This window comes from Esox lucius, chromosome 20, assembly GCF_011004845.1.
Source record: "Esox lucius isolate fEsoLuc1 chromosome 20, fEsoLuc1.pri, whole genome shotgun sequence".
In the NCBI taxonomy this organism is placed as follows: Eukaryota; Metazoa; Chordata; class Actinopteri; order Esociformes; family Esocidae; genus Esox; species Esox lucius.
In genome coordinates this window covers 38,071,357-38,088,702 of record NC_047588.1, presented here as the reverse complement: position 1 = coordinate 38,088,702, position 17,346 = coordinate 38,071,357, and the positions used below count along the sequence as shown (strand labels likewise).

At 47.3% G+C, this 17,346-nt stretch overlaps 1 protein-coding gene across 2 annotated transcripts in view; it reads left to right on the top strand.

The window, feature by feature from the left end:
* Positions 1 to 14,572, top strand: part of fam160a2 (family with sequence similarity 160 member A2) — a 33,370-nt gene extending 18,798 nt beyond the window's left edge. For both annotated transcript variants that reach the window (XM_020041291.3, XM_013139144.4), the window contains 8 exons: positions 2,679 to 2,924; positions 4,930 to 5,097; positions 5,951 to 6,030; positions 6,458 to 6,627; positions 6,878 to 8,275; positions 8,679 to 8,857; positions 9,142 to 9,307; positions 12,174 to 14,572. In XM_020041291.3, the coding sequence (XP_019896850.2) occupies positions 2,679 to 2,924; positions 4,930 to 5,097; positions 5,951 to 6,030; positions 6,458 to 6,627; positions 6,878 to 8,275; positions 8,679 to 8,857; positions 9,142 to 9,307; positions 12,174 to 12,484 (2,718 nt within the window). In that variant the 3' untranslated portion in view covers positions 12,485 to 14,572. The remainder of the gene's footprint in view (positions 1 to 2,678; positions 2,925 to 4,929; positions 5,098 to 5,950; positions 6,031 to 6,457; positions 6,628 to 6,877; positions 8,276 to 8,678; positions 8,858 to 9,141; positions 9,308 to 12,173) is intronic.
* Positions 14,573 to 17,346: the final 2,774 nt, after the last annotated feature.

The window sequence follows — 17,346 nt, the reverse complement described above, 5'->3', positions numbered from 1 at the left end:
TCTTCCAGTGAGATCTCATGGTTCTGTGCAGATGTCTTCCAGTGAGTTCTCATGGTTCTGTGCAGATGTCTTCCAGTGAGTTCTCATGGTTCTGTGCAGATGTCTTCCAGTGAGATCTCTTGGTTGTGTGCAGATGTCTTCCAGTGAGATCTCTTGGTTGTGTGCAGATGTCTTCCAGTGAGATCTCTTGGTTGTGTGCAGATGTCATCCAGTGAGATCTCTTGGTTGCGTGCAGCTGTCTTCCAGTGAGATCTCTTGGTTGTGTGCAGCTGTCTTCCAGTGAGATCTCTTGGTTGTGTGCAGCTGTCTTCCAGTGAGATCTCTTGGTTGTGTGCAGCTGTCTTCCAGTGAGTTCTCATGGTTCTGTGCAGATGTCTTCCAGTGAGATCTCATGGTTCTGTGCAGATGTCTTCCAGTGAGATCTCATGGTTCTGTGCAGATGTCTTCCAGTGAGTTCTCATGGTTCTGTGCAGATGTCTTCCAGTGAGTTCTCATGGTTCTGTGCAGATGTCTTCCAGTGAGTTCTCATGGTTCTGTGCCGCAGTCGCCCCTCCCTGCTGCAGTGGTATCTGGCCCCGGGCCGGGTCAGGCTGTGTTGTGTTGGTGGAACAGACGGATGGAAATGTGGGAGAGAATCGAGTCTTGGACCGCTGTGCTAACTGTGACCTGGCTGTGGTGTTGGAGGTCGATGGCTGCAGACAGGGCTTGTACAGAGCTTTGTGTGTTTGAGTTTAGATCTGCTCTGGACAGGACATCAAAGTGGCTCTGTGTTGGTTGCGGAGTCCTGGCACACACACACACTTCTCCCTCTCACCCTTGGCTGCCCCCCCCCAGCTCTGTGCCAATGGACTCGTGTGAATGAGTGTGAATAAGTGAGGGAGGGAGGTTGTGAGTCACCACACATGACGGGCCCTGTGCAGTGGTCTCTGGTACAGCGGGCCCTGTGCAGTGGTCTCTGGTACAGCGGGCCCTGTGCAGTGGTCTCTGGTACAGCGGGCCCTGTGCAGTGGTCTCTGGTACAGCGGGCCCTGTGCAGTGGTCTCTTGTACAGCAGGGCCTGTGCAGTGGTTGAACCAGCGTCTGTCACGCTTTCCCAATCTCCAGGTACAGGACCTATTTTGGTCCGTATAGTTTTTTTCTAGGCATTATGTTTCAAACAATCACTGTGGCATTGTTAAACCAATCAGTTGTGACCAGTAAATCTATGGCGTGTAGACCAGGGGTACTCAACTCTTACACTACGAGGTCTGGAGCCTGCTGGTTTTCTGTTCTACCTCATCCTTAATTGCCCCCACGTGGTGTTCCTGATTAGATGGTTGCAGTGAAAGTCAAGGTCCATGATTGTACCACCTCTCTCAGTTTTTATATATATATAATATACACAGAAAATATAATGTATACATAAAAAATGTTGAGACCACTCCAAATGTTTCTTAAATCAGCATCTCTGCATGTATACCAGCCATTCCATTGTCTGTTACGGATTTGATGTTACGGATGTCTGCTGGAAGAGAATTCCAGAGGCGAGGGGCAGAGCGGTTGAAGACTCTAAACCCCATAGTGGTCAAATGGGCCGGAGGTACAGTGAGGTGAATAGAAGACCAGAGAGTATGGGTGGGTATATTGATATGAAGGAGGTACAGTGAGTTGAATAGAAGACCAGAGAGTATGGGTGGGTATATTGATATGAAGGAGGTACAGTGAGTTGAATAGAAGACCAGAGAGTATGGGTGGGTATATTGATATGAAGGAGGTACAGTGAGTTGAATAGAAGACCAGAGAGTATGGGTGGGTATATTGATATGAAGGAGGTACAGTGAGTTGAATAGAAGACCAGAGAGTATGGGTGGGTATATTGATATGAAGGAGGTACAGTGAGTTGAATAGAAGACCAGAGAGTATGGGTGGGTAAATTGATATGAAGGAGGTACAGTGAGTTGAATAGAAGACCAGAGAGTATGGGTGGTTATATTGATATGAAGGAGGTACAGTGAGTTGAATAGAAGACCTGAGAGTATGGGTGGTTATATTGATATGAAGGAGGTACAGTGAGTTGAATAGAAGACCTGAGAGTATGGGTGGTTATATTGATATGAAGGAGGTACAGTGAGGTGAATAGAAGGAGAAGACCTTTGAGTACGGGTGGGTATGTTGATATGAAGGAGGTACAGTGAGGTGAATAGAAGGAGAAGACCTTAGAGTACGGGTGGGTATGTTGATATGAAGTAGGTCAGTGAGGTACAGAGAAGCGAGATTGTGAATGGTCTTGAAGCTGAGGAGCAGAATCTTAAAATCAATGCAGTACTTTACAAGGATCCAATGTAACTACTGAAGAACAGGAGTGATGTGATTAATAGAAGATGTTCTGGTGATGATACGAGCGGCAGAGTTCTGAACCAGTTGAAGTTTTTTATACGTTTGAGAGGAAGACCGAAGAGAAGAGAGTTACAGTAATCGATACGGGATGTAACCAGGGTGTGAACGAGTGGCTGTACTAGTGGGTGTGAGAGACGGACGGAGACGATTGATGTTACATAAATGGAAGTATGCAGACCAGGTCACATTAAAAATGTGAGCTTGAAATGAAAGTGTGCTGTCCAGGATGACACTCCATGCTAAACACCCACTGACCACCTCCTTTCTGCGCCTCCTTTCTGCCCCCCCCCCCCCCCCTCCAGGTTCTGGCCACCGGCCTGAGCGCCCTCTACTCCTCCCTGCCCCGGAAGATTGAGGTGCGGGGCGATGACTGGCATGCTCTGCGGAGGGAGGACTGGATGGGCGTGGCCTCCCTGGTGCTCTTCATGAACTCTCTGGAGTTCTGCAACGCTGTCATCCAAGTGGCCCATCCTCTGGTACGCGGACAGCTGGTGGACTATGTTCACAATGGCTTCCTGGTACCTGTCATGGGACCTGCCCTGCACAAGGTGAGGAGACGCTCTGGCTTTGTGTATAAGAGAGAATGATTCAAAAAGCATTAAAAAGCGTATACAGGTGCTGGTCATAAAATTAGAATGTCATCAAAAGGTTTATTTATTTCAGTAATTCCATTAAAAAAGTGAAACTTATATAATGTATACATTCATTCCACACAGACTGATATATTTCAAGTGTTTATTTCTTTTAATTTAGATGATTATAACTGACAACTAATGAAAACCCCAAAATCAGTATCTCAGAAAATTTGAATATTGTGAAAAGGTTCAATATTGAAGACACCTGGTGCCGCACTCTAATCAGCTAATTAACCCAAAACACCTGCAAAGGCCTTTAAAAGGTCTCTCAGTCTAGTTCTGTAGGCAACACAATCATGGGGAAGACTGCTGACTTGACAGCTGTCCAAAAGACGACCATTGACACCTTGCACAAGGAGGGCAAGACACAAAAGGTCATAGCTAAAAAGGCTGGCTGTTCACAGAGCTCTGTGTCCAAGCACATTAATAGAGAGGCGAAGGGAAGGAAAAGATGTGGTAGAAGAAAGTGTACAAGCAATAGGGATAACCGCACCCTGGAGAGGATTGTGAAACAAAACCCATTCAAAAATGTGGGGGAGATTCACAAAGAGTGGACTGCAGCTGGAGTGCTTCAAGAACCACCTCGCACAGACGTATGCAAGACATGGGTTTCAGCTGTCGCATTCCTTGTGTCCAGCCACTCTTGAACAAGACACAGCGTCAGAAGTGTCTCGCCTGGGCTAAAGACAAAAAGATTTAAACATTTGAAATATATCAGTCTGTGTGTAATGAATGAATATAATATACAAGTTTCACTTTTTGAATGGAATTACTGAAATAAACGTTTTGATGATATTCAAATTTTATGACCAGCACCTGTATATGGAGGAATGCATCGGTTGTATAAATATCTGTATGAGTATTTGAATACGTGTATACATTTTTGTGAAGAAATTACCATTTAAATAAATAGGCCTAAACATGCCTTATCAACATACAAAAATGAATCTAATCTGTAATTTTTACATACAATATACATTGCATTTGAAATATCTTTCTTTTTTCACAGTGTTGCTAAGTCATTTTTATGAAGTGTGCTCCTTCATGTATTTGCTGTTTATAATTAGCTAATTCAAGAGAAGGTGGAATACATAAACTGTAAGAAACCTCTGCGTTACTCGTGACGCTGACTTCTCCTTTGATGAACATATAAAATATGCTTATTTTCATCTTCAAAACATTGCAATTTTTTTTTGACGATTTAAATAGACTCTAGACTCAGCCCACACACATTTATTAATTATTACAATTGTAATCTTAATATATTCACCTGGCACAGCCAGAAGAGGACTGGTCACCCCTCTGAGCCTGGGTCCTCTCAATGTTTCTTCCTACATTTTGGCATTCTTAGGGAGTTTTTCCTAGCCACTGAATTTCAACACTACTGTCGTTTGCTCCTTGGGGTTTAAGGCCGGGTGTTTTTGTAAAAGCACTTTCTGAGAACTGCTGATGTAAAAAGGGCTTTATAAATACATTTGATTGATTGATTGATACTTTTACACAGTTAAAGTTACATACAAAATCAAAGCGCAGTCAGCAGGATGTTGGGAAGTGCAGGAAACGGAAAGTTAAGCAAATGGCATACAGCTGGACAGCTTAGCTAGCTGGCTGTCCTAGACGTTTCCGTCCGAGGCGCTGTTATGAGTTGACAAATAATTGCTTTGGGTTCTATTGCGGAGTTTGACATGTCCACAGACGCTTTCTATTTCTCCACCTGCGCTCCCGGTCTTTTGTCACACAGCCATTGAACTGTGTCTCACACACAGGCAGAGTGTATATGCTTTATGCATACTGACAGATGGAGGAAGGCCAGATTTGGACCAATCCTGCAGTGGTACCTGTGCCGCTCAGATCTCTGGACCCACCCTAGCCCCCCGATGTGGTTCTGACTGTCTGTTGTCCCTCTCTCTGCCTGTAGTCGTCTGTTGATGAGATGATAGCCAGCACAGCCTACCTGGACCTCTTCCTGCGCAGCGTCACGGAGACGGCTCTTCTGAAAACCTTCCTGCGCTTCATCCTTGTGCATCGCCATGACAACGACACCATTCTGGACACATTGTTAACACGCATCAGCAGCAACTCACGAGTCAGTCTGTGTGTCTGTGTGTCTGTCTCTCTGTGTGTCTGTCTCTGTGTGTCTGTCTCTGTGTGTCTGTCTCTGTGTGTCTGTCTCTGTGTGTCTGTCTCTGTGTGTCTGTGTGTCTGTCTGTGTGTCTGTCTGTGTCTGTCTGTCTGTGTCTGTCTGTCTGTGTGTCTGTCTGTCTGTGTGTCTGTCTGTCTGTGTGTCTGTCTGTCTGTCTGTGTGTGTGTCTGTCTGTCTGTCTGTGTGTCTGTGTGTCTGTCTGTGTGTCTGTCTGTCTGTCTGTCTGTCTGTGTGTCTGTCTGTCTGTCTGTGTGTCTGTCTGTCTGTCTGTCTGTCTGTCTGTCTGTCTGTCTGTCTGTCTGTGCCTGTCTGTGCGTGTGTGTGTGTGTGTGTGTGTGTGATGACAATCCTCTCTCTTCTGGTGGGATTGTGTGGGTGGTGGGATTTTGAATACGATGCTGCATTTTAGTCATTTAACAGATTAACTGTTAACAGTGAAAGTATATTGGAAATATAATAGACCAAAATGTATTTATTAAGAATAGCATGTCATCTTTAAGTATTGGTGGACTCTTTCCACAGTTACAAGCCACCACCTAAGCTGTTGTTTAATGATGTTCTAACAAGTTGTCACAGAATGATGCAGGCCTTGAAGAAGTAAAGAACAGAAATCACATTGTGATCATAACACAAGGAGAATCTGGCTATTTTAAGCTTCTGATGAATAGAAATAACTGTTGTTGTCCCCACCAGGTTATTAAAACTGTTTGTGTATGTGTATGTGTGTGTGTGTGTGTATGTGTGTGTGTGTGTGTGTGTGTGTGTGTGCGTGTGTGTGTGTGTCCTTCCCCTACAGCTTTGCATGGTGTCTTTAGGTCTCTTCAGGACTCTGCTCTCGCTGAACTGTGAAGACCTCATGTTGCAGCTCGTTCTCAGGTACTGTGTTTTCAGGAAGGAAAGGCTTGCCAGGGTGTGAACTGTAGTTTCTGTCCATAGATGAGCTTTTACATCGCTAGCTTACTGACCGTCGTTTGCTTGTGCTGTTGGTAGTGGTGGTGGGTCAGTAAAAGTGTCGGTGTGTTGGTGTTTGGTCACAAACTGTGTGTTGTTGGGTGGGTTTTGGTGTTGAGTCTGTAACGCTGTCATGTTTTGGTGTTGAGTCGTTAGCCGTGTGTTGTCTTGGTGTTGAGTCGTTAGCCGTGTGGTGTCTTGGTGTTGAGTCGTTAGCCGTGTGGTGTCTTGGTGTTGAGTCGTTAGCCGTGTGTTGTCTTGGTGTTGAGTCGTTAGCCGTGTCTTGGTGTTGAGTCGTTAGCCGTGTGTTGTCTTGGTGTTGAGTCAGCAATTTTGTGGTGCTGTTTTTCAGGTATCTGCTGCCCTGTACACATGTAATGTTGAGTCAGCGGCGTGCGGTCAGGGAGACAGATCTCTATGGTAAATCAGCAGACAAGTTCCTGTCCCTCATCCCAGAGTGCTGCCGCCTTAGCACACTGCCCCCTGCTGACCGGGAGGAGGAACCTGCCTTCTGGGGGAAAGGTAACTGACTGGTCACTAGCCATTTCCTGTGTCCCCACCTTGGATGAGAGGGTCAGAGGTTGCTTCCCTTCCATTTGGGATTGTTTGAGACATTTCAATCACTGAGAAGATGCTCCAGCACAAAGTGTCCTACAATTTACATCCTGATATGAACTGCACCCTACGAGCATGCTTGTCATGGTAGTTGTCCAGACACTGTTGCGTTTACGGTTTGGGTGTATTTTCACGTGTGTTCTCTGTCCGTCTGTAGTCCTGAACAGCCCCGGCTCAGAGTCCCCCGCCCACCCCAAACCCAGCACTCCGTCCCGCCTCGCCCTCTTTATGCGCCAGCAGAGCACCGGAGGAAACTCGTCCACCCCGCCCCCCATGGAGACCGTCCCCTCGTCCCCCCGTGGAGGCCCCAGCGCCCCCCTCTCCCCCGACAGCCCCATTCACACCGTTCCAGAGGGGCTGGACTGGGAGTCCGGATACCTGGAGTACCTCAGGGACGCGCGGCGCGGGATAGAGCTGTGTTCCTGGGCCTGCCGAAACTGGTCGGCCCCCTATGACGGAGAGGACCCCTCGCCTAACACGGCCCCGTTGCCGCCCCCTGCCCCGACCTCCAACCCCTCCCTGGCCATGTTCCCGGAGCACTTCTCCTTCCAGCAGGGCGGAGGGGGCAGCGGTACCTCCCCCGGCCAGCAGAGGGCAGCGGTGGTGGCGGCGGCGCGCTCCGAGTGGAGCAGCTCGGACAGGGACAGCGGTGAGTGGGACGTTACCATCGGTAAGAACAACTGTACCATCAGCCTGACGCCGCGAACCAAGAAACGCAGCCTTCAGCGCGAGGAGCTCCCCCTTCCCAAACCACTCCACCTCCCCCCCGACGCGCCCTCCGTACCCGCCCCCTCGGCTGGGCCCGGCCTCCCCTCGTCCGCCGCCACGGGCCCCCGCAGGTCCCTCTTCAACGGGACGTCGTCGACTGGGCGGGAGGACGGGCGCGCGGACGGCCGGGACGGAGGGATGGAGGTGAAGAAGGTGAAGAGGGACCTGGGTGAGCAGTGGAAGCCCGTCGGGGCGGAACAGAACGGGACGGCGGGTCCGGGTCCTCCCCCGGCCTGTGGTTCCCTCCTCGCCTCCTATGGTGAGGCGAACAGGGGTGTGTCCGGGGAGCGCTCCGGAGGTCTCCCGTCCCAGCCGGTTCCCGTGCCCTCCTCGGCGCCCCGCTCCAGCTCCCCCGACATGCTGACCCGCGCTCCGGATCCCAGTCCTGGGTGGGGTCCCCCAGAGGAGATGCTCTCCAGCCCGTCTGAAGTCGTGGAGCGCCTGATCTCCGAGCTCCTGGACGGACCCGGGCAAGGGGAGGGGGGGCAGATCGTGCCGGGAGGTGGCGACTCCAACATTCAGGGCATTAGCATCGAGGCCTTTACACAGGAGCTCCGGGAGCTGGAGGAGAGGGTGAGGGACAGGGACAGGGGCAGGGGGGAGGGCAGGGCGGCCAGACTGCAGGAGGACGTCACCAGGGATTCCCTTTCAGAGGAGCCGCCGACCCCCTCAGCCCTGGATGCTGACCTGACTGGGGCTGGAGGGGAGCCCAGGGGGGAGACGTCTGCCATGGGGTTGGTCAGTCCGGCCAGGCCCCTGGGACAGCCTGCCTCTCAGCCATACACAGGTGAGAAACAACAGCCAAGTAACCATGGAGTAACCATTTGAGGTTTCTGATATTTGAGGTCTAGTTGACTCTCTCAGCGAGGCTGTTGGAATATCTCCGTTCTTAGCGGGGGGGGGGGGGGGGGGGGGGGTTTGTTGTCCGTTGAACACTTGTGTTCGTTTTGGACTCTTGACTGTGTGAGTTCATTCGTCCGTTGTAAGGACTCTGCACAGGCGTTTGATGTTGTGGGTCGTTTCACTGGAGGTTGGGTGACAGCTTTGTCGTGGCCCGGTGTGCACTCACATGGACAATGACCGTTGGATATTTTGAGTGGCCGTTTGGTTCTCTTCACGTTGGGTCTTGTCTTTTACATGCTGTTGTCTTCCTCTGCCTTCCTCTCTGTCTCCCCCTTTCCCTCCATCAGGTCCGTTCATGGTGGTTCTGTTCGCCAAGCTGGAGAACATGCTCCAGAATTCTCTGTACGTCAACATCCTGCTGACTGGTATCTTGAGCCAGCTGGCCTGCTACCCTCAGCCTCTGCTGCGCTCCTTCCTTCTCAATACCAACATGGTGTTCCAGCCCAGCGTCAAGTCACTCATACAGGTAGAGACCTGCCCTCGGCGGCCCGGTTAGGGAGGGGCAATGCCCTCAACGGTCTGGTTAGGGAGGGGCAAGGCCCTCAACGGTCTCGTTAGGGAGGGGCAAGGCCCTCGGCGGCCCGGTTAGGGAGGGGCTATAGTTTCTTCTTCCTTCACAATAGACTTGAATACATGGCTGGGATTTTTACTTAACACCAGATATAATAAACTATCTCCACCCTCTTCTTCCTACTCTCTCATCTCTTTCTACCCTCTTCTCCCTAAACCCCCCCCCCCCCCCCCAAACAGGTCTTGGGCTCAGTGAAGAACCGTATCGAGGCGTTTGCTGCGTCCCACGAGGACTTCCCTGCCATGCTGAGGAAAGCCCAGCGCTACCTCGCCGCCAGGAGCAAGGTGGACTGGGCCGACACCTCCCCAATGGGGGTACCTCCGCTGAGACGCTCCGACTCTCTGGGTGAGGGAGACATTCCCACACAAACACAGCCCATCCCGTGGAGCTGAGGAGAGAATGAACACTGCCGGAGTTCATCAGGGGGAGTCACTGTATTGTGTATTTAGCTTGGCGAACAGCACCGCCGTTCTAGTTGGAGATATTTTAGATGCTCTTTGAAAAGGTAGGGTTCTGAAAAATGGTTGTAGCTTCAAGGGGAAGCTGGTTCCGACTATGGGGTGCCAGGACGGAGGTTCTGCTGGCTTTTAGGTGCCCTTCAGTAGGAATGGGTTGGGCAAGAGGCGGCTTATGGTGCTGGTTGTTTTTTTGGATTGGCTGCTAATATCTGGATGACTCTGATCTGGTTGAGCTGAATCCATGTGTCAGGGAATATTTAATGAAGGTGGCTCAAACTGGTCTGACTGACTTCCTGCCACAAACACAGGAACCGTCTGAGGGAACCGTCTTTGATTCTGTCAGTACAACCTGCAATGGCCAAAACACTTACAGTGAGGGAAAAAATTATTTGATCCCCTGCTGATTTTGTACGTTTGCCCACTGACAAAGAAATTATCAGTCTATAATTTTAATGGTAGGTTTATTTGAACAGTGAAAGACAGAATAACAAACAAACAAATCTAGAAAAACCCATGTCAAAAAAGTTATAAATGTGAAATAGAAAGTATTCGACCCCTCTGCAAAACATGATTTAGTACTTGGTGGTAAAATCCTTGTTGGCAATCACAGGGGTCAGATGTTTCTAGTAGTTGGCCACCAAGTTTGCACACATCTCAGGAGGGATTTTGTCCCACTCCTCTTTGCAGATCTTCTCCAAGTCATTAAGGTTTCGAGGCTGATGTTTGGCAACTCAAACCTTTTCTATGGGATTAAGGTCTGGAGACTGGCTAGGCCACTCCAGGACCTTAATATGCTTCTTCTTGAGCCACTCCTTTGTTGCCTTGGCTGTGTGTTTTGGGTCATTGTCATGCTGGAATACCCATCCACGACCCATTTTCAATGCCCTGGCTGAGGGAAGGAGGTTCTCACCCAAGATTTGACGGTACATGGCCCCGTCCATCATCCCTTTGATGCGGTGAAGTTGTCCTCTCCCCTTAGCAGAAAAACACCCCCAAAGCATAATGTTTTCACCTCCATGTTTGACGGTGGGGATGGTGTTCTTGGGGTCATAGGCAGCATTCCTCCTCCTCCAAACACAGCAAGTTGAGTTGATGCCAAAGTTCTCATTTGAATCATTCAGATGTTCATTGGCAAACTTCAGGCGGGCCTGTACATGTGCTTTCTTGAGCAGGACATTGTGTGCACTGCAGGATTTCAGTCCTCCATGGCGTAGTGTGTTACTAATTGTTTTCTTGGTTACTATAGTCTCTGCTGCCTTGAAATCATTGAAAAGATCCTCCCGTGTAGTTCTGGGCTGATTCCTCACCGTTCTCATGATCATTGCAAGGTGAGATCTTGCATGGAGCCCCAGACCGAGGGAGATTGACAGTTCATTTGTGTTTCTTCCATTTGTGAATAATCGCACCAACTGTTGTCACCTTCTCACCAAGCTGCTTGGTGATGGTCTTGTAGCCCATTCCAGGTACCTTGTGGGCAGGTGTTGTGGCCTCACAGTGCTGCCTTGAAATCATTGAAAAGATCCTCCCGTGTAGTTCTGGGCTGATTCCTCACCGTTCTCATGATCATTGCAAGGTGAGATCTTGCATGGAGCCCCAGACCGAGGGAGATTGACAGTTCATTTGTGTTTCTTCCATTTGTGAATAATCGCACCAACTGTTGTCACCTTCTCACCAAGCTGCTTGGTGATGGTCTTGTAGCCCATTCCAGGTACCTTGTGGGCAGGTGTTGTGGCCTCACAGTGCTGCCTTGAAATCATTGAAAAGATCCTCCCGTGTAGTTCTGGGCTGATTCCTCACCGTTCTCATGATCATTGCAAGGTGAGATCTTGCATGGAGCCCCAGACCGAGGGAGATTGACAGTTCATTTGTGTTTCTTCCATTTGTGAATAATCGCACCAACTGTTGTCACCTTCTCACCAAGCTGCTTGGTGATGGTCTTGTAGCCCATTCCAGCCTTGTGTTGGTCTACAATCTTGTCCCTGACATCCTTGGACAGCTCTTTGGTCTTGGCCATGGTGGAGAGTTTGGAATCTGATTGATTGCTTCTGTTGACAGGTGTTTTTATACAGGTAACAAACTGAGATTAGGAGCACTCCCTTTAAGAGTGTGCTCCTAATCTCAGCTCGTTACCTGTATAAAAGACACCTGGGAGCCAGAAATCTTTCTGATTGAGAGGGGATCAAATACTTATTTCCCTCATTAAAATGCAAATCAATTTATACCATTTATGACATGTTTTATTTTTGTATTTTTATTCTGTCTCTCATTTTTCAAAGAAACCTACCATAAAAATTAAAGACTGATAATTTCTTCGTCAGTGGGCAAACAAAATCAGCAGGGGATTAAACAATTTCTTCCCTAACTGTACATCACTATATTATTGTTATTTATTTGTATATTTTCATAATTCAGTGTGGGTGGGAGTGAAGGTAGTTCATCTTTATGAAAACACGTTTTAATGATTCTCAACCATAATACGACCCTCTGTTAAACTGAAAGTCATATACTTAATTTAGCACGGTCTCAAAACATAGTTCCCGTTGGTTATGTAAACATCAATAGCTTTACTTGGGTCTATATCGCTGTACCAGTATTGGGCAATGACCTGCCCTAACTTGACCTTCGTTAAGATGTGGCGTCTCTTAGGTTGACGCTGACAGACTGACAATCTTCAGCTGCTTACCTTTTGCTGCCAATCTGGGCGTGTTCTTAAAGCTCATGTGCTGCACCATGTTTCTCCATCTTCGTTTCAGTGAAGAGCAGGAAACCGTCGCTAGGAGACTTGATCCTCCGCCACACCAACAGCCCCACTAGGGCGCGCCACGCCGCCCAGCTCGCTCTGGCCCACGTACGAGACGGTGGCCAATCGCTGCACAGCGCCCTGTTTCGTGGCGGTTCCGGGGGAGGGGCCTCGGGGCTGGAGAAGCAGGCGGAGGCTCTGAGGGTGAAGAACGCCGTCTACTGTGCCGTCGTCTTCACAGAGTTTCTGAAGGAGCTGGCCGCCTTGGCGCAGGAGCACGCCGTGTCCATGCCCTTCCCCAAAAACCAGGACCCCGAGGAGTGAGACTCCGTCTTGCAGGTCAAATGTGAACCCTTCACCCAAAGTGTGGTCTCGTCCAACAGCCTAAAACATTGGATGGAGGGCGGTTAAATCTGTGACTGGGATTGGTTCTACCTGCCCAATCCATGACGCATCCATGTAGGAGCATTGATCTAGCGTCCGTATTAGACCATTTTGGATGAGATTTTATGGACAGTTCTTAGATTCAGCCATCCGGCTCTGAGGTACCTTGTGGGCAGGTGTTGTGGCCTCACAGTGCATCTTCCGTTACCTCCTGCAGGGGGCAGAGGAGACTAGAGGGAGGGGAGACACTTTCTGTCGATAACAAATCAAGAATGGAATATGAGTTTTATATGGAGAAAGTATATATACAGTAAGAGAGTTAGGGGAGAAATTATAAATAACTCTTCTGTTAATTTTGAGGAGACGGTTCATATCATGTATATACTATTTATGTGTAAATAATCTATACAAGCTGTATCTCAATAGAGGCTCTGGATTCTGGAGGTCTTGTGTAGTGTAGGTAACATACAGTCACCATGCCAAATTAGGGTGGTGGTAGGGTAGTGCCACAGGAAATGAAGTCGATGCACATTGCCTACTAGGTGCTAAGTTGGCACTTTCCACTCCTTTAGTGTGCAATGCTTATCAGACATTATAATATGTTCAAAGGAGAACAAAGTTAAAAGCTTGAGTCTTTTAGAAAATCTGTTTAATTTGCCTGTTCGGTACGGAGTTTGTCGATAAACTCCTGGAACTCTGATCGGAATCGTCTCAACTCTTAACGGAATCAACGGGAAGGGAACTGGCCGATAAACATGGAGCATCTCAAGAAGGCACCTTGGTTTTGAGTTTTTTTTAAACGTATCACCTCAGCTTGGCAAATTTGTGAAAGAAAAAGAGTCAAGAATAGAGGAGGTGTGTGGGAAAGATAAGGAGAAAAATAGACCAGAGAAAGACCCCCCTTTTACTGGAAAACAAAACATTTTGGTGTTTGTGTCCACAACCTCTATTAACGTTTTATATTTTTTTCTATGTGATGTCATTTCCTTTATTTATATAATCATTTATTTTTTAATGAAACATTTTAAAGACATACAGTATTGATGCAATGTGGGAGCAGGCAGCAAAACCTCAGCACGCACGCACGGGCCTGTATGCTGTCATACGTGTGTGTGTGTGTGTGTGTGTGTGTGTGTGTGTGTTGTGTGTTCCAGAGGGAACACACACTTCCCACTCCGTTATGTTGCCATGCACTCAGTGATGTTGTGTTTTCGGTTTGGCTATCACAAAAAAAACGCCAAGCTCAGAGGTGTATTCCACAAAAAGCAGGATCAATTAGTTGGTTAATGTTGAGGGAAAAAAAGGTTAATTATTTAGAATAAGCTTGACATGTTGGCTTGGGTGTATCCCTCCTTCAGAATTGCCATTATTTCTCATTTATTAAAGGTGGCTGGGTGACATTAGTATGCACGTCGTAGTATACGTCACTGAGGCTCAACCTACTCTTTTGATACGGCTGGGAAAGTCTGTAGCCTGAGGTCCTACCTTCGATAGTTGGCGTTACTGATAGAAAAGGTCAGGGAAGTGTTTGATCCACCTGCCCTGTTCCACCCCGCTGAGTGCGCCATGAGAGGAAACCATGCTTGTTGTGGTATTCACTGTTCTCGCCGAGTTACATGGGTTTTCCTTAGTCGAGTCACAGAGAACCACGTTACCCAGCTCTTCGATGTGACCGCCACACTCAGCACATTTGGTTCGGGTTCGCGTGGGCGAACATGAAGACGTGTCCCGTCGATTCTGTTGCTGTCTGCGGTGCAGTCTAAAATAACCAACGGGTCTTTTTTTTGGGGCCCTTTAAAAAATAAATAATAATAATAATAGTCTGTGAGTACACACACACAAGGTGCGATCAGTTCTGTCTGGCAGCCTTTACTGAAAGGGCATTGTTTTGGTGGTAGGACAACTGGAAAGGGAATGATACTATGTAGGCCAATCGCCCTGAGGCAGCCTACAATGGGATACAGCAGGGCTGGGCTCAATTCCATTTCCATTCAGATTGCCAACTCTATTAATTTTTTTTTTTTTTTTATGAACTAATTCAAAAGCATTCAGAGTGGCCTGAATTAAGATTGAATCGACCCAAAACATGGAAGTCTATACTCAACAAGCATGGATAATGATGAAATTAGCATAAGCGGGATGTTTTCTTAAACACTATTACTCACCTTTTTAGCTGATGGGCATGAAACAAAAGCTTTGTCTCTGAGGTACCAAGTAAAGAGAGGACTTTTGTCACTTTAGAAAACAAATCTGTGGAAATATACAACATTCCAGTGTTGCAGTGAATCACATATTCATCAGTATGTGTCATGTTGAGCGTTAGGAAGCTAGCTGCGCCCACACAGTGTTTTAAGTTTTGCCAAGACACTTTAATCACTTTAATTTTGTATTATTTGTTATTATTCTTTTGATTTTGTGTTGTTTTAAGCTGACATGGTTGTGTGTGTGAATGTGACAGTCCATCTGTAACCCAATCTCTTATTAACTTGGCTCTTTTGTTTTATACATTCTAGAAAATCTTTGCCAGGGCTGATATAATGCACAAGTTTTGCAGACATCACTCTTCTTTAGAAAGCCATACCTACTATCGATCAATGGCGTCTGTTGTTACTCTTATTCTGGGCATGTATAGACTAAAAAACATCACCCCCACTGTGGAATGTATTCCTCAAGTCCTTCCCAACAAACAGCTGTAACCAGAGATTTGAACAGGACAAAAAATGCACAGTAATTCGGTTGTATGACCAAGACCCTATGAGCACGAAGCAAGTTCCTCAACCCGGGTCTGTTAAAGCAGTGATTGACAGAGAACGGCCAACCAGCCCGGGTCTGTGTAAGCAGTGAATGACAGAACGGCGAACCAACCCGGGTCTGTTAAAGCAGTGATTGACAGAGAACGGCGAACCAACCCGGGTCTGTTAAAGCAGTGATTGACAGAGAACGGCGAACCAACCCGGGTCTGTTAAAGCAGTGATTGACAGAGAACGGCGAACCAACCCGGGTCTGTTAAAGCAGTGATTGACAGAGAACGGCCAACCAACCCGGGTCTGTTAAAGCAGTGATTGACAGAGAACGGCCAACCAACCCGGGTCTGTTAAAGCAGTGATTGACAGAGAACGGCGAACCAACCCGGGTCTGTTTAAGCAGTGATTGACAGAGAACGGCTAACCAACCCGGGTCTGTGTAAGCTGTGCTCTACAGAGAATGGAGAACCAAGCTGGTACTGTGTTGGAGTGCGAGGGTGACATCAACAGCTCGTGAGTCATCTGACCAGAAAGAGATGGGGAGATGGAAGCAGAGGGCTGCTTGCTGTGGGCTAATTGGAGTACAAGGTGGGGGATGGAGGAGAGCGAAGTGAATGTCTGCAGTGTTTTTCCATAACGCTGTTCATGGCTCCATCTGTCCGAACATACACTCCGCCGCCTGTCCGTCGGCTAAATCACCTCCACTGTCCTCCGCTAACTTTCCTGTGGGATTTAAAGTGTCAGATACTAGCCCTTAATAATGAGTCGCACACTGTTTTTGCTCCTGACGGTCTATTTAGTTAGAGTTGTTTAGGCATGAAGGTGCCTTCAAGGGCAGATGACTGCTCTTGCCATGTTTTGGCCATCATGGATGTTTTCTTTTGTTTGAATTCATTGTGCAATTTAAAATGTGTATGTGGTTTTCTAATTATTTTGTCAACAAATATGTTTTAAATCCGGTTCCTTCCAGGTTTACTGGAGTGTAGTGTTAGTTAATTTAATCAGTCTTTTTAACTGGTTGCTTATCTTTGTAGCTGGAGACAATTATCGTTTTTACATGAACACTAACCTAAATGGATGATTTATGTGGTAAGAAATGCTACATTTGGAATCTGCTTTAGTCTCACTAACATTTGTTAGACCATTACCTATTCTGAAACCAGCCACCGATCCCCAAGCAAACCTGCAACACACAATCAAACCCGATGTCCCCGGCTGTCTTTTGGGCCATGTCACATGACCCAGGTTATTTTTATCATCAAACCAAGAAAATAGGAACATTTGTTGGAAAAGCAAGAAGGAAATGTGTCCGAAAAGGCAAAAAAAGTTCCATTTGATCGAAAATATTAGTGCATCTTTAAATGAATCGGCTCTGGCTGACTGATACTTTTCAGACAAACAATATGGGGGGATTCACCTTGTTAATGGCTGGTGACTTTTTATCAAAGTGTTGGGATTATTATTTAATTACTCCTGAGGGTAATGGGGTGGGCGGATCAGGTCCTGAGAGAGTAAATATCATTCAGTTATTTGGCGTAAAGTGATTTATTCAAACATTCAAGAGAATGCATGAGAACCAGTAAGAAAAAGGAACATTCTAAGAAATTGAAACAGGTTTTACTATCAGTGGTTGGTTGATTTAAGGTACTGTGTGTGTGGTCAACTCTTCACAGGTGTGTGTTGAATTTTGACGTGGGTTATGTGTCTTCCTCAGCCAACCAGGTAGGTGTGTATGTAGTGATGTTATGCTATTGAGCTGGACGTTTTTTCTCAAAGTGACTTAGTGAAGCACTCATAGATGTTTTCGTATATGGGTGGCCTCCGCGGGAATCAAACCCCACAACCCTCGGCGTTGCAAGCGCCCTGCTCCATCAGTAACTATTTACTATAATGAACATTCATGATTTAGTCACTTTTCATCAGATTTATACTATGTTGGGGAGAATGTGACAGAAGTTTCAACTGTCTAAGAACCCATGAGCTGATCAAGAATATGAAATAAAACCAACAAGCTTCTATTTCATGAGTATGGATTCATGATTCTCGTTTTATAAGAAT